At 44.6% G+C, this 16,807-nt stretch overlaps 1 protein-coding gene and 1 long non-coding RNA gene across 2 annotated transcripts; both read right to left on the bottom strand.

The window, feature by feature from the left end:
- Window positions 1-1,193: 1,193 nt before the first annotated feature.
- LOC148937495 (uncharacterized) lies at window positions 1,194-8,683 on the bottom strand. The gene is made up of 3 exons (XR_016138296.1): window positions 4,127-8,683; window positions 3,892-4,039; window positions 1,194-3,697 (listed from the first exon to the last, which is right to left on the bottom strand). It is a non-coding gene; the product is annotated as an uncharacterized LOC148937495 (long non-coding RNA).
- A 747-nt stretch (window positions 8,684-9,430) lies between these two features.
- LOC148937494 (uncharacterized) lies at window positions 9,431-11,738 on the bottom strand. Its single transcript, XM_089072418.1, has one exon. It carries the CDS (start codon window positions 11,736-11,738, stop codon window positions 10,371-10,373), a length of 1,368 nt encoding a protein of 455 aa, XP_088928544.1. The 3' UTR covers window positions 9,431-10,370.
- Window positions 11,739-16,807: the final 5,069 nt, after the last annotated feature.

Here is a 16,807-nt window from a genome sequence, read left to right as displayed (position 1 = left end):
TGAAACTTTAATTGTTAATAACTATTTAACTAGAAGTGTGCAAACGAATGTAACGGTACGTCCCTGTGCGCTCGGATTTTATCTCTGGGCACGGACGCGGGGACGTGCGCTCGGTTATCGCTCATCGAATGCCGGGTTCGTGTGAGGTGCTGCGGCCGCTGAGCTTTAATTTCTAATTATAATAAATTTGTGACGCCTCTCGTTTTGCGCAGTCGTTCTTTGCCGTTTTTCTTCGCCGGTCGCTTTGTGATGTAACGCGATTCGATTACGGATATGTCAGACGCAGGTCCGTATCGGTATGCGCGTTGCTAGGCAACCGGGCCCGCGCGTGTGCGTTGCTAGGCAACCGTTGACGCTAGCCGTGGCACGTGGGGCGGATGTCGCGGGAAAGTCCGAGAATGCTCCGACTTTCGAGATGAGATGGAGCGACAATACTGAGAACTCTCGGTATTGTCGGGAGGAGGAGGAAAATCTGAGAACACTCCGATTTTTCCCCAGACGGGAGATGCAAGAATATCGAGAACGCTCGGTATTCGTTGCGAGAGCGAGAAAGCTGAGAACACTCCGAATTCTCGAGAAAGGATAGAATAGGAATATGGAGAACGCTCGGTATTCGCTGAGAGAATCTTCTCTCGCTGTTCTGGTCGGAACGATTGTCTGTGCTGGACAGGTCGGAGGAGCGGATAGGACTGGTTGTTCGTCTTAAAATTTGTCGGGTATTTATACCCGTATCCGCGCCACGTGTCACCGTTTAGTTTGTTAGCGTTTGTTAATGTAACAATAGCTGTCACGTCGTCGTTGCGTGACAGCTTGTCGGCGCGCGTGTGTCGGTCGGTCGCGGTCGGGAGTGTTCGGGCGGCCTCGGATGGCGCGGGCCGCATTAGCGCGCGTTAGTAATGGAGCATCTTTCGGATGCTCTGTTACACGAAAAATCGACCTGTTTGGCAATGTGCAAACGAATATCTATCGATTGGTTCTATTTTGAATCGCGTATCTTCGGAATTCATCCTGAAAACGAATTTTTTTGATAGTAGAACTGCTACTCCCCAAGACTTTGTTTGTTAATCACTTTTGAACTAGAGGTGTGCAAACGAAAATTCAACCTGTTCGGAAAAGTGCAAACAAAAATCTATCGAATAATACCATTTTAAGCACAACATTTTTGTTTCTATTTCATCTACCGAATTCGCTCGCTTCTGAAACTTTAATTGTTAATAACTTTTTAACTAGAGGTGTGCAAACGAAAAATCGACCTGTTTGGCAATGTGCAAACGAATATCTATCAATTGAGCTATTTTTTATTTAATTTACTCATAGTTGGGGGACTAGTGTGAAGATGGCCCCCCGAAATTTGTTTTGTTAATAACTTTTTTACTAGAAGTGTGCAAACGAAAATTCGAAATGTGCATACATGTGCAAACGATGAGCAATAGAATGAATTATAGAAACTTTATGTTTTTCAATGTTGGGGGGTTATCGTCACACAGGTGCCAATTATTGATATCAAATCTTTTATATAAATTTTATAAAATTTGAGTTGGCAATATTCACTATACTTAACACCCTTTTTTACCTTTTTTTTTAAAAAAAGGTAATTTTATAGTAATATCAGACATTTTGAAGTATTCCATTATATTTGACATCCTTTTTTTATCTTTTTAATTAATACTTGAAATTATAAATCAAGGTCACGATTCTTTATTTAAGTTTTTTACTGATTTGTGTAATATTCTGTTTTTAATTATTATACATATTCATGAATACTTAAGTCCATGTTTTCTATTCACTTTAAAGTCCACACCAAATAATAGATTTTCTCTTGACTATGTTTATATCTCTTTAGTCACTTAGATTTAGTCATAGCTTGTTTCTGAGATATACCTACTTTTATAATTAAATTGTATATTCTCTATAATGCACGTAGCGTCTATTATGTGTACACTTTTACTTTTATCTGGTTGCTTTATTTTTTTATCGCATTCCAATGTAAGTGAGAATAGTCTTTCAATACACATCGTATTCGACAGATAGTCTTGTGTATTACTTTGGTCATCAGTCTGATTGATAGAATTATTATGCCCTTATTACTACTATGAACGCAACTCATTTCTGAGATACAATCATGTTCAGATATATTTCTTTATATTCTTTACTATGCTTGTAATGTCTTCTTAATGCGCATATGATTGTCAGTTATGTTTTGTATTTATATTGTATATCATCTGATTTGAGGAATGGTCTCTCAATACTTACTTATTTATTGTATTCGATAGATGTTTTTTGCTAAGGTAATATACACATTGATTGCGTTATGAACATAGCACAATGTACAGAGTAAAAACGTTTTACTGAACCACTCGAGAAGTGAATAGATGCTTCGCTGTAAATAAGTCAGATTATTAAGATTATTATTAATATTGTCATTTTGATTATTATTTAAGTTAATGCGTTATTATATATTATTTTCTCTAGTAATTATTGCTGATTTATCGATTATCTTTTAGTGTTATTTTCTTTTTATTCATTTATTGGTTAGTCTTTTCTTTTTTCTTAGCTACTCTGTTTATTTTGTTTGTTAGTTTCTTATTTTAGATTTAGTTAGTTAAGTTAAATTGTATATATTGTAAATAGTTTTTTGGTAATAACTGGCTTATACTCACATGATTGCTGAATTTAGTACTCATGGTACTTCCCTATACCTCGCAGTTTTTGCTGATGGTAGCTATTTTTTAGGGTTGACCTGAGGGGTAGTCAAATTGTTTAGTATATTTTTATTTAATATATTTTTTTCTCTTTTTGCTGGATGGCTCTTTACGTTGACGAATGGTGTGGTCCTTCCCAGATTACACTGTATAGCGGGACGGTCACTTCTGTGAACAAACTAATTAATTCTCATAATAATGGACAAGAAAAATAATAAGTCACCCCCGGAGATTCGGATACCTGGGGAAAGGCAGAGGGGGATTAGCCCGGTCCCATTACTTCGGTTGACAACGAGCAACTGGTGTGCGATTGAAAAGGCTAAGAGTCCTCCTGGGATACGTTCTCAGGAGGATCGTGACTCCGGTAGGTCCTTGCTTCCTGTTAACTTATGGGAGGATCTTGGAAGCTGTGATTGATCTGACGAAAGAGGCTTCGGGCCCAACGATCAGGTCTGTGGAGCAGATTAATCCACTTTTTAGTAATCCTGGAACTGCAAGCAGTTCACTACATGCTAGTACCTCTGACTTCAATGTAACCTTACGTTGAGAACGTACCTTCGTGGTTGAGGCCGACAGAGCGTCTACGTCGCATGGTACAACTGATGTCGCTGCTGGTAGTTCCATCGTGATTGAGGACTCAGAAGATGAGGGGCTTCAATCTCAGAGATCCCAATCATATCTCAACATTAGAGATTTAATTGGTCGTGCTCTTTTTCCTAAAAAAAAACCTAGAAAAAGAATGATTCGGTCACCTCCAGTCGACGGTGATAGAAGCAGACTTACTCCTGGACAGAAAGATGAAATTGCGCGGCGAATGAAGGATCTAAAAACATTCAGCGACTGATGTGGCGACACGAACCACTGAATGGGCGGCTGATACGGATCTGTTACGCAAAGGCTCTCTGGCTCTCTCCAAGGTGAAGTAAGCGATAGAATGAAGATAAATTTGGCATCTATTAGATGCGGTATCAATGAGTTACTTTACAGAGCATCATCTGAAAGAGACGGAGATGTCAGTTATTATAGAGAACAACTTACAGAAATGCGTGAAGAAATGAAAAGAATTCGCGAAGAAAATAATGAATTACGTAATACAATTGATAAAATGAAAACAGAAATCAGTCAGCATAAATGTATTCTCTCTATCAGGATTGAAGAGCGACGCTCTAGTAATACTAAACAAACGTACAACTTCCCAGAAACAGCCGGTGTGTCTTCTAGACTGGATAGAGCTCGCCAGGAACTCCCTTTGACTTTTCGTGGCGGCTCTGAGTCTTCTTTGGCTAATACGAAGGTACAGTTGAGACCTTCCCTTACACAGCCTGACATTTCTGTATCTAGGGACAAGAATGAAATCATTAATGAGTTTGCTAATTACTTCACTAACACTATGAAGAAACTATTAGGTATCGATGATAGCTTACCTGCTCCTCCTCATGTGGCTGACAGGATTGACTCCTCGATGATGGATCCCTCGGTGTCCCTAACCCTCGAAGAATGGTACCTGAAATTAAAAAGAATATAATTAATAGCCGTAATACTGATTCTTCCACGGAATGATCTGAAGTCGTTAAACGTAAAAAACGTAGAGCTATTTCTTACTCTCGTAATGATGATTCTTTAATGATAGCTTCTTCTTCAAGAGTACAAGTGGTGACAGAAAATATAAATGCAAGGCAACGACAAAGAATAGTTTCTGTAAATACACCCGGTAATAAAAAAAGACCGCCGCCTAATGGCTGCAGTCACCATTGTCACGGAAAACGATGGCCCTACGTACTCTTCTATCCTGAGTAAAGCTAGAAACGAGATCTCGTTGACGGAATTAATATTGATGATATGCGAGTGTGAAGAGCCCTCTTCGGAGGAATCATCCTAGAGGTTAGGGACGATAACCCTGGAAATAAAGCAGACGAACTCGCTAAAAAGATGAGAAAGATTATTAATGATAATAATGTCAGAGTCAATCGACCTCAGAAAATGGCAAAAATTCTAATTAGCGGTTTTGATGACTCGGTTTCGAAAAAAGAGATTGAACAAAAGGTTATAGAAATTTCCAAATGCTCACCTGAAAATGTCCTGTGCAAAGAAATGTGGATAGGAAGAAATGGATTTGGCTCGACTCGAGTACGTTACCCTCTCGCAGCTGCAATCTTGTTGTCCAACGTGGAGATTATTAAAATTGGATGGATGTATTCGGCTAGAATTCGCTTGTTACCTCCTGCCAGTCAAATGTTTCCGCTGCTTTGCAAGAGGTCATACTCGACATAGATGCATTAATCAGATTAACCGAGTTGGATCTTGCTTCAATTGTAGAGAATTTTCACATAAAGCAATCGATTGCAAGAATAAACCGGACTCCCTATTATGCGGGGAAAGCGGTAAAGCACACGATCATCGTGCTGGTAATGAGGTGTGTCCTCCTCGTCCGCCTGGACCTCTTGTCAATTTGAGGGATCGATCCCCACGAAGCACTAACAATAATATTGACAATATGAATGTCAGAGATGTGATGATAATAATATGTCAGTTAATGATCCTGATGAGGATAATACAAATATTGGAGATACTTCTATTCACATTAATAATGGAATTAATATAACTTAATTGTAATTGCTCAAGATTTGCTCAGGAGCTTCTCTTGGCTTCTTTGCGAGAGCGTGGCTCGGGAGTGGCGATCATCTCGAAACCAACTGGCCTTCCGGTTGATCATCCTTAATGGTTCTTCTCAACTGGCTCACCTCCACATGCTGCTATATTTGTAAACAGCAATCTGATTAACCGTACAACGGTTTTTGCCTCTCCGTGCTTTATGGCTGTAAAAGTAGATGAATTTTATCTTTTCAGTGTATACATCTCTTCTAATAGAAACATAAGATACTTTGATTCTGTCCTTGAGGATCTTAAATTATCCTTAGCCCTCATCAGGAATAAGAGGGTAATACTGGCGGGTGATTTTAATGCCAGATCACATGCCTGGGATAGATGTAACAACATTAGAGGTAACTCATTATGTGTTTGGGCATCTTCGCTGAATCTAACTTTACTTAATAAAATAGGAATGCCTACCTGCATCCGCCCTCAGGGTTCTTCTATTGTGGACCTCACTTTGTGCACATCATCCATGAGTTCTTTAATTAAGCAATTAAAAATTATGTAAAGATAGCGAATTTGTGTATACTGATCATGTGTTGATTGTCTATCAAATAGACACTCCTATTTTTCGGACAACAGATAAACAGACAATATTTACTACTTGGAGCATGAAACAACTCGATGAGGATTTGCTGCGGCAATGATGGCTGGAACTTGAACGTAGCCTCATGAAGAAGACCTAGGGAATTCTCTGAAGAGGATAACCTCTACTATTCGCTATGCTTGCGATTTCTTTATGCCTCGTGTTCGAAAAGCCTGTAAAAAAACCAATATACTGGTGGAATAATGAGATTAAGGAAATTCGGCAACAATGCAAAATACTGCGAAGACAATACACCCGAGCTAGAGCACGCAAATCAAGATTAATCTGGGAGCCGATGCAGCAGGAATTCAAGCGAGCACAAAAAGCATTAAAACAAGCCATCGCTAAAGCGAAGAATCGAGCATGGAGTGAGATGTTAGAATCTTTAGAATGTGACCCATGGAGTCTTCCCTATAAAATAGTTAATAATAAATTGAGAGGCTATTCCTTACCTATATGCGAATCCTTGGAACCGGAGTTCGTACATAAGACTGCGCGATTGTTATTTCCATTAATTAACGATAATGATAGGCCGAGTAGGAGTAGGAACACCAATGAAATATCCGAGGTTACATTGACTGAGTTATAATTAGTTGTCGAGAAACTTGGAGGTAATGGAAAGGCCCCTGATGGCATAACCTACAAAATTTTGGCGGGAGCGTTTGGCGGGAGTATTGTGGCGATGGAGTTTGCTCACTTTTCATTGGTCTTTTGCGGTATGTTTCCACTTGGATGGAAATATGCCAGACTGGCTCTGCTCAAGAAGCCAAACAAGCCGTCGGATTTGCATTCTTCGTATAGGCCCTTGTGCCTTTTCAACACTTTTGGCAAAATTTTTGAAAAAAATCATAGCTAATAGACTCTCACTAATTATAAAAAGTAAAAAACTATTATCAACGCGGCAGTTTAGCTTCCGCCAAAGCAGATTTGAAATCGACGCTATCCACCAGTTTACTAAAATAGTGAGAAGGGCTTCTAGAAATAATCATTACGTGGTCGCGGTTAGCCTTGATATATCGAACAGCTTCAATTCGATTCCATGGAATGAGATACTGAATGCCTTAAAAGAACTCGATATTCCTGCCTATTTGTACTAATGTATTAGATGATTATTTGAAGGATCGAAAAATTGTCTATGTCAACAGAAGTGGCGAATTGGTCGAGATGGAGGTGTACTACGATATTCCACAGGGGTCGATTCTTGAACCACTCTTGTGGAACATAGCTTATAATCGTATACTCGAGAGTTTCCTTTCTCCGGATTGCTCAATATGCTGTTACGCAGACGATACTTTGGTTGTGGCAGATTTTAAAATGGCCAAAATACGTGCAGAGTTAGCCTTCACCATCATTGTAACAAAATTAAGAGTATTGGACTTACTGTAGCTCCTTCTAAGTTTGAGGCTACTATCTTTGTTGACGGGCGGTTTTCCTTCACACCTGGTACTAAATCCTTAAGGATTAATATTGAGGTTTCCAATCGGGGGTAGGATCAAGTATCTTGGCATTATAATTAATGCGAGACTAAGTTTTAAGGAACATTTTCATGCTTTGATTCCTAGAATCAAGAAGATCTCTCTGGGTATGGGTCGATTGATGCCGAATCTGAGAGGCCCGGGCCAGAAGAAGAGGGCTCTTTATGCCTCAGTACTGCAATCCATTGTCACGTCGCGGGCGGTGGCGATGTTGTCAAGCAAATTACCACGTGGCATCGGACAAAGGCGGGAATACGCTCGCCTCTCGGCGACGCTGCCAGCAATCGAGCGGCAAATCACCAGCAGCGGTTCGGAAGAGTTAAGGAGTATTAATGTACGAATCCCTGATCACTAGAATAAACGTGCGATTGAGCAGCAGGGAATCTAATTCTTAGTATTAGCGTGATCGCGTCTAGCTATTATTCCTCACCGTTAAGCAACGAGACGGAAAAGTTCGTGAGTCGGCGCGAGACAATGATGTCTGAAGCAGCGTTAGTATCGTCAAGATAATATCGAACGCGGACGTGTTCGATAGCCTCTCCCTCTTTTTCAAGTACTTCTAGGGCAACAACGAAAACCTCGGAACACGCGTCGCAGTGCTCGATTTCGCGGATTAACGAAAGCGGGGTACGACTCGCAGAAATCTTGGGACCCGAATTGAATCCGAATTGAAATGAATGAGTTAATTCCAAGCGGTAAGAGAGGGTGCCCTCGGATATTAATTCCTTACAACGATAACAGAGAAACTCGGCGCTATTAGGATAATTGTCGGCAGCTGAATTATTTACGCGGCGATAACCGAAGGAAGTAATGCAGCGCACTGAACCGACGCGATGTTGGAGTACGGCAGCTGGATGCGTGCGCGAACCGCGGGCATCAGACCGAAGGAAGCACATTACACTAATTAATTAATAGTATCCGCGAAGGTAAAACGCGTCCCTGCATGTCGTTGAATAATATTACGGAATATTATCGGAGCTAGAAAGTTTGAAACAAGCATTTAAGAGTGCATTTTCCGAGTGAAGTCGTCGGACGGGGCAAAAACTATGCCCAAAAAAACAAAGGGGTCGGTCGTAAACCCTTCCGGTCAGACTTTCCCTTTGTAGAAGCGATCGTTGAACTTGCACGGACACGTTCGGCTGACGCAACAGGGAAAATAGCGCGAGAAATATACGCGTATACATATATCTTATAATAATTTGTTATAACAATTTAGCTACTTACCTTTCGTTGAAAGCTCTCTGCAAGTAGTCTTGGAGAGAGATTCGCGGCTGGGAGCGGAATTCTTGGGTGGTGCTGGCTGGTGCAGGCTGCGCGGGCAGGGCGCCCCAGAGACGGTCGTGCACCAGAAGCTCGTACTCCCCGTCGAAGATTACCTCTTCGCCGATAATTGCGTTGTGATCGAAAATCGGCCACATGAAGATCGTATTCGAAATGTCGTATAGCGTTACTACGCCTCGCGCGATTTTTCCGTGCCTTAGGCATTCGATGGAGGCTTTAGGTATATATTATATTTAATAAAAAGTTAGGATTAGGATATCACATTCGGCTGCGAACCAATTACGCATTGGTTCGGCGTCGCATCGGAATGCAGGAGCTACCACGTGCTTGAAGTCCGATGTTTCCTTCGTGGTAAGTGCGGATGACGCATAACACCTTGCCCCCAGAAACAATCGGAATTCTTGCCTTAATTATGAACTAATCGATTAATCAATATTGGACTTGCTATTAACACCTAGTCGCCTCGTGCCCTCGCGAACACTTCCGTTAATAGACGCAGTGATGAACTATATGAAAGAGCAAACATGTGGCAATTTGAATTTAATATTAATATATTTAAACAATTAACTAAAGGTTACACTCACGAAACTTTACTCACTAATACGAGATAAACAATCAAAATCGCTTATTAGTTAGAACTAGAAATTGTAGCGGAATATGAGCTAGAACGGCTACGAACTAGAAATTGAATAAACAACTTGAACTTGAATTACATACCAGAGATCGGAGCAAGATGCTTGTGATGTTCGACGACGCGCAGAAGAGTGTCGGTGTTTCGACGGACACTGCAGCGCTCGGCCGCGGCGGCGCTGTGGAGTAAGATAGCGGATGGCGTAGGTACGCCAATGCACGTGGCGCCGGCGTGGCGCGGGTTATGCAGCTAAGCCAGATGTACATGTCTATGTCGTGCATTAATCGGCCAATCAGAACGCGACTGGCAGGAGATGATGCGCGGCAGCAACGATGCAGGCATTATTGCAATATTGATGTCGTTAATATAATCCCATTATTGATATAGGCATTATGTTTAGGTAGGTTTAAGGAACATTATATTTAAAGTATAATTATAAAACTTTTCATGCATTATAATAAATACTATTGTTTATGGCTAGGAAAATGGTTAGCATAATCGAATATGTGTTGTTAAATGTTAATGCTTATAATTATCGAAGAAGGTTAAAATAATATTACATCTATATAGCATAATAATGATGGGGCGTGCCATATTAGGCAGAACGGCAGGAGAGCCAATGGTCGTTCTCCGTCGTGGGCCCGGCGGTGAATTACATTAAGGCGATACTACATGCGCGGTAGGAAGAAAAAGAGGGAAAAAAATATATGGCGGCTCTCCGGACGTTACACCTCCCCCCTAAGAAGAAATATATGGCCAGGTGTCCTGCGTTTCTCCTGCTCTACTAGAGGTTAGGTTGCGAAAGTTTTGAGCTACAATTGTTTTACTTACGTTTATTCGTCTTATATGCTAGCACTGGTAAGTAGTTATCGCACTTATTTGTCTCTATACTATGTCCTCGCGTAAGTACTTCCACAGCTCACTGTAGGAACGTGTGTGCTCATCCTTGTCGTCCTTTCCTGGTGCGGTGGCTGGCGGAGATTCGTCACCAGCTTCTCGTCGAGGCAGCATGAGGCACTCGGTACTGTGTGCGTCGTGTTGAGTCATCGGCTCTGCCCATGTGCAACAACAGGTTGGTGATTGAGGACCAAACGGCTCCCAAATGGATACTCCAACCGTATATGCTGTGCAGCGCATATCCGTGAATGATAGTGTCTATAACCAGCTTGATTACTCTGGCTATTACGAATATCTAGGACTCCAGCGCTGGCGGAGCCGAAGGTTATGAACCCGTTCCAGATTCGCTTTCCAGCGCTCTCTGCAATTTTGTCGAAGGTTTCCTCATCGAGTAGATTGACTAGCGAGATGTTACCTCCCGGGATGTCTTGCCCCAGCGCTCCCCGCGCTATTATATTCAACGTGGACGGTTTTTCAACCGGGAACATAATATGGTCCCTTAGGCGGTCGAGATCGTCAGTGGAGTAGATCCCGCTCGTCGCAAGCGCGTCCGGACTTACATACTTCCATTTGGATGTGGAGAGCGACTGTATAATTGGAGGTGGGAGTGACTCTAATGGCTTAGTGGTTAGCCTGTACCAGACGTCATTCAATTTATACATGCTAGGCAATAGTTTGTTGCAGCTGTTATGCGTACCCTTGCGGGTAAGTATCCTAGTGCGGGGCAGCAAGAAATACGTAGTGTTCTTGTATGTAACCGGGAGCTCATTGTAGCATGTCTCTGTGTGTCTCAGCTTACAGGTCACTGGCACGCACTGAATGATATGGATGACCTCACCGGCGGTCACAGCGGTGTACCCAGGCGACTTCATCACTCGGTAGGCCATCTCGTCAGGAGCTATCGCGGAGAGGGACAAGGCGTTCTGCAGGATTTGCCTCTCCAGTGCGCACTTTTGCTCCATAATATCATGATAGAGCCGGGTGAGCTGATGCTTCACATGTTTTTCTACGTAAACAAACTTCGAGTTCACGTAGGCAAATATATTTAGGTTATTGACAGGGATCTGTGATCTGGCAGCGAACGTTTTTCCCTTTTGTGTCTCCAATATAATCAGCTTTGGATGCTCTGTTCGATAGAGTTGATATCCACAGAGGTTGAACTCAGTAGTTTTCGCTAGTACAAAGGTCGTCTCTTTGATTGTTACTGTATAGACGATTGGCGTCGTCTGGTTCTCCCTGGGAGATAGCTTGGTGGCGATGCCCTCGTATAGTACGTCATATTGATCGAAATGACAGCTGTCTGTTGGTGCCACGATCCAGAAGGTCTCGGTCCCATCGTAATCGATGCAGCTCCCGTGCTGCTCCTGGCACCGCGTTCCTGTTGGTAGGATGATTGCACCTATTGATCGCTTGTACGAGGCGTCGAATGAGCGGAGAATCACTCTCAGCGTGGCTTGCACCATCACATTCTCCCAAATCCCAAATCCATCTGAATATTGAGTTCCGGCGCCCATCGATGTGAGTCTGACCGACCATGGTAACACTCCTGTGGTTTGTGGCGTTTATTTTTAGGCGATCCACGATCGCGATCCCGACGTCCCGGTGTCGTGGATGCGTTGGCAGTTTTTGCGTCCGATTTCTTTGACGTATTCCTTATGGCCATCAGAGACGATCGAGACGTAGGAGTGCATTCCACAGTAATAGATAGTGCGGTCGATCTCTAACCTGCACTGGATGGCGGTGACGCTGTTATACTCTGAAGACTGCATTAGTTGAATATAGGTCTCAATATTGCTTTCTAGTCTGTCGTTGCACGTTCCAATATCCAGAAGAGACAGTGTAGTGATGTTTAGGCCGCTGCCTCCACAATCGTAGCCCAGGAGGGCTTGGCAGACCGGCAGGATTAGGAAGATAGTTAGTCGGCGTAGTTCCATGTTGGTTGACTTCGCCTTACTGTCGCGTCGATGTCTCTCACTCTCTTCCGGTTCGGGCGATAATGGCGGGGAATGACGCGTGGTGGGGCTCTGACTCCCTATCTTCTTCAGTTTGTCTGCGTGTACTGTGCGCAGTTTACTTGAACTTAATTCTAACCTTACATTGTTATTATCGAGTACATTTACAATAGTATGCGGCCCTGTATATTGCGGGCTTAATTTATCCTTCCGAGACTCTTTGAGTAGGTAGACTCGCTCGCCCTCGCGGAAAGTGCATGCATTCGCGCGCTGATCGTAATATTTCTTCGACCGAGTTTTAGCAGCATTGAGATTTCGATGCGCGATCGTTTGTGCTTCGCAGAGCTTCGCGGACAAGTCGGCATAATACCCGGCGTAATTCTCATTGTTTTCCTCGATCTCTCCGGACTCGTTAGTGGGTATGCGCGCTCCCGTACACTAATTCGTGGGGTGTAAAACGAGTACCTTCGTGCACGCTGATATTATACGAGAAACTGGCTAATTTTAGTATTTCATCCCAGTTTTTATTTTTATTGACAAACTGCTTGAGGTATTCCCACAGAACGTGGTGCGACCTCTCGATTGACCCGTTGGATTGTGGTCGGTACGCAGTAGTTTTGAATTGTTTGATTCTAAATTTTCGCGCGATATTTCTCATCAATGAGTTAATAAAGTGTGTACCCTGATCCGTAAGGATTGCTTTAGGGGCACCATGTGCGCAAATGTATCGTTTACGAAGGCATCCGCGACGTCGATAGCGGAGATGCCTTTGAGGGGAACGGCGGTTGAATGTTTAGTCAGGAGATCTTATATCAGGATGTATGCGTTGCCTGAGCGCGTAGTGGAGAGCGGCCCCATGATATCCATGGATATTTTATCGAATGCTCTATCTGGCGTGTTTGTTAGTTGTTTGCATCATGGGCTGTCTAACTTTTACCCGTTTGAGTTTATTCAGCTGGCAACTCTGGCAGCTTGCTATGTACCGACCGATTTGCTCTTTTATTCCGGGCCAGGAGTACCTTTCTTTAATTCGCGCGAGCGTCTTCGTCACGCCCTTATGGCCTCCCACAGCTAACGCGTGATACTCCTCGATTATCCGGGTCCTATCGCCCGCGGGTGGTACCACGATTTCATTTGTACAGACGGATACCTCCAGGTCTTGATCTCACAGGGCGGTACGGAGCGCCCTATCTATTTTCGCGAATGATACGTTATTAACGTCGCCCTTATAGACTGAGATCGTGCACAGATTTAGCTCCTGGATTATATCCGTTAGCGACTTTAATGCTTCTCGGACGCCCTCGAGGACGGTAAGAGAGGAGACATTCCTCTCGATCGGCAACGCGATAACATATTTATTGCCTACGCGTCTTGCCGCGCCCCATAACGTCGCAGGGTTCAGGCAAGAGGCCTTGTTTATTTAGGATCCTCGATCCCAGGTCGCACGGTTTCTTCTGTGCGTCGACAAACACTACTAGATTGTCTCTGCGATTCGCGAAGCTATCCCTGATTTCCTTTAACCTAAGGTGATGTGTTTGGTATGGCACACTATCACCATCGAACAAATCTTCGCTTCCCGTCGTGTCGCTCATGCGCTCGTCGACATCGCTGTCGGAGTCTGCTTCAAAATCGTTTTCAGTCGGGCAATCACTGTCGCTATCTTCCTCATCGCTGCTATTGTTGGTGATTACTCCTGATTCCTTACTATCTACGGCGGCGGAAGTTCGCGGGTTCCGTGGCGTGGAGCCATTAAATAGTGATTCGTCGGACTCGGCTTCGCTTATTTCGATCGGTGGTTCTCGAATCGCCGTTAGGGGTATCGCCTGCACGGGGTTTCGCGAAAGCGCGTCCGCGTTTGTATTCATTTTGCCCGCCTTATAGATCACCTTATACTCGTGTTCGGCAAGTTTCAGGCGCCATCGTACCAAGCGCGACGTCAGGTCTTTGACCGAATGTAGCCACGTCAGAGGCTTGTGGTCGGTGACCAGCTGAAATTTTCGACCGTAAAGATACGGGCGGAAATAGTTTACGCAATAAACAATGCCCAAGAGTTCCTTCTCGATTGTCGAGTAGTTTTGCTCGGGTGGGCTCAACAGTCGAGAAGCGTCTATAGGAAGATCTTTGCCTAATAGTCCCTGACTTAAAATACCGCCGATGGCGTATTTCGAAGCGTCTGTTGTTACAACGAAAGGCCTCGTAAAATCGAGGTATTGCAATAATGGCTCGGAGCAAAGGGCCGCCCTTAGCGTTTCGAATGCACGTTCCTGCGGGTCTTCCCATTGAAAACGTACTTCCTTTTTTAGCAAGTCGGTTAAAGGCTTAGCAGTTTTTGAGAAATTTGGAATAAACCTACGATAGTAATCGGCCAGGCCCAAAAACTGTTTTATATTCTTTGCCGTGCGCGGATGCGGGAAATTTTTCACGGCATGTATTTTCTTTGGATCGGGTTTTACTCCGTCCTCGCTAATTACGTGGCCCAAGTACGTGACTTCCCTCTGGAGGAACTCGCATTTGTCTGGCTGCAGGCTGTAGGCGTTTCGCAGGCGATCGGCCAAACGCTTGAATTTGATTTCGTGCTCTCGCAGGGAGCTGGCGTATATAACGATATCGTCTAAGTACACGAACATTTCCGTTCCTTGCAGGCCGGTCAGCACCTGGTCCATGAGTCGCTGGAACGTCGTCGGGGCATTCTTCAGTCCGAACAGCATACGTTTAAAATGGTAATGCCCGAAGGGCGTGGAAAAAGCCGTCTTCGGCGCGTCCGACTCATGCATCGGTATCGGTGAAAACCCGATGCGAGGTCGAAGACACTAAAGTATTTAGCGCTCCCCAGCTGGTCAAGTATTTCGGCTATATTAGGGAGGGGTATGCGTCTCCTATTGTCTTTTCGTTTAGCGCGCGGAAATCTATCACTATGCGCCAACGCCGGTTTCCCTGAGAGTCGGGTTTTTTGGGCACGATCCACAGGGGGGAATTGTATGGCGAGTTCGAATACTCGATAACATTATCTTTTAAAAGTTTATTTACTTGTTTGGTAATTTCTTCCCTGTGCATCGGCGGAAATCTGTATTTATTGTATCTGTATATATTGTTTTACCGGGGAGTTGTCCGTCGTTGCGATGGTGTGAGAAGTTGCGTTGATGTGACCCAGCGAGTCTGCGGGGAGTTGAAAAAGGTCGGCGTTATCTTCCACGAGAGCGTTAACGTGCTCCGCCTCTATGGCGCTGAGGTGGTCTAATCTAAGTAAGTCGCGGATCAAGGCAGCCCTATCGGTTTCGCGCGGTGTTTCTTCTGATCGAGACATAGTGACGCAGTTGACGGCACGACGCTTGTGCGCGGGTTTCGATGCGATTAATTCGATTTCTTCTAACTGAACTGTGGGGATAGCAATTTCTGACTCTGTTGTGTTTACGATTTGCGCGTATGCTTTTCCTTCTCTGTTTGTAACAATTGCTTCCCTCAAGAAAATCCTCTCTCCGACGCTAAGTCGCAGAAGGTATCCGACTTCAGTCTCGATATTAGACACATTCACGTAAAAGGTGGCCCGTGAGCGCGCGGGCACGTGAAGCTTCCCTGGATGCGCAAAAGATAGCTAATTCCCCGTCACTCGACCGTTTCACGACCGAAATCGATGATGGCGTCGTCGCGAAGGAAGTCGGATCCTAAGATCCCTTCCTGTGCGATGGGGAAGTTATCAGGAATGGTATGTAGATTTATTTTATTCCCTTTGAACTGAATATCTACAGACCCTAGAGTCTCTATTTGCCCACTCGTGATCCCTGTAAGGTGGATTGTATCGTCCCTCGCGATGGGGGTATCTGGGTGTAAGGATCGTTTCTTGATGAGGTTAGGCGCGGCTCCCGTGTCGACCATGAAATTGGTCGGTCCCACTAAACCGCTAGCGGATAGCAGGACTGACGGGGCGTGAGATGGTTCCGACAGATTCAAGATAGCGATTCGGACGCTTCTTCGTGGGCCGTATCCACCGTGCTCGCTGTATTCACCGTATTTACCGGACGTGGGTTTCTCGGGGGATCCGCGCGCGCCGCGTCCGTCCTGCGAGACGGATCCCGACCGTTTGCCGGACCGTTGATTCGACTATTGTTATATTGCCGTTTTCAGCATTCCTCAATCTCGTGGCCGCAGTTTTTACAGTATTGGCACCATTTGTCATTCCGCGGCGGTGCTGAGTCACGCGGCCCTTCTCCATTTCTCGGCCCGGGCGCGGTTCTCATAACGGTATGTTGATCGCGTTTCTTCGCGGAGTTCCGGCCATTCGGGGCGCAGTGAGTAATTCCGCTCTCGACCCCTGTATTCATCAAAGCGCGGGGGTGAGCGTCGTCTTTCCGGCGGTGACGCCGGTCTGTAATGCGAGTTACGCCATGCGTTTGGCTCGGGTGAGCGTCAGGGAGTGTCGGGCGGTCGTCGCGGCGGCGGTTGTCCTAGCCGCGCGGGCAGACCGTAGCGTTGCCGTTTAATTTCATCGCGCTTCGCGATATATTGGCAGCTGCGAATGCTTCGAAGGGCGAGTGGTACTGCTCCGCAGCTGCAGAGCTGGGTAACCCCTCGCCGAAACACTGCGCTGTAATCTCGTCTATTTCTTGGGTAATAGCGAGGTTTAAGATGCCGCG

Source organism: Pogonomyrmex barbatus, unplaced genomic scaffold, assembly GCF_055798465.1.
Source record: "Pogonomyrmex barbatus isolate J1 unplaced genomic scaffold, ASM5579846v1 scaffold13, whole genome shotgun sequence".
NCBI lineage: Eukaryota > Metazoa > Arthropoda > Insecta > Hymenoptera > Formicidae > Pogonomyrmex > Pogonomyrmex barbatus.
The sequence above is the reverse complement of the archived record's forward strand: the minus strand, read 5'-3'. Positions and strand labels throughout refer to the sequence as shown.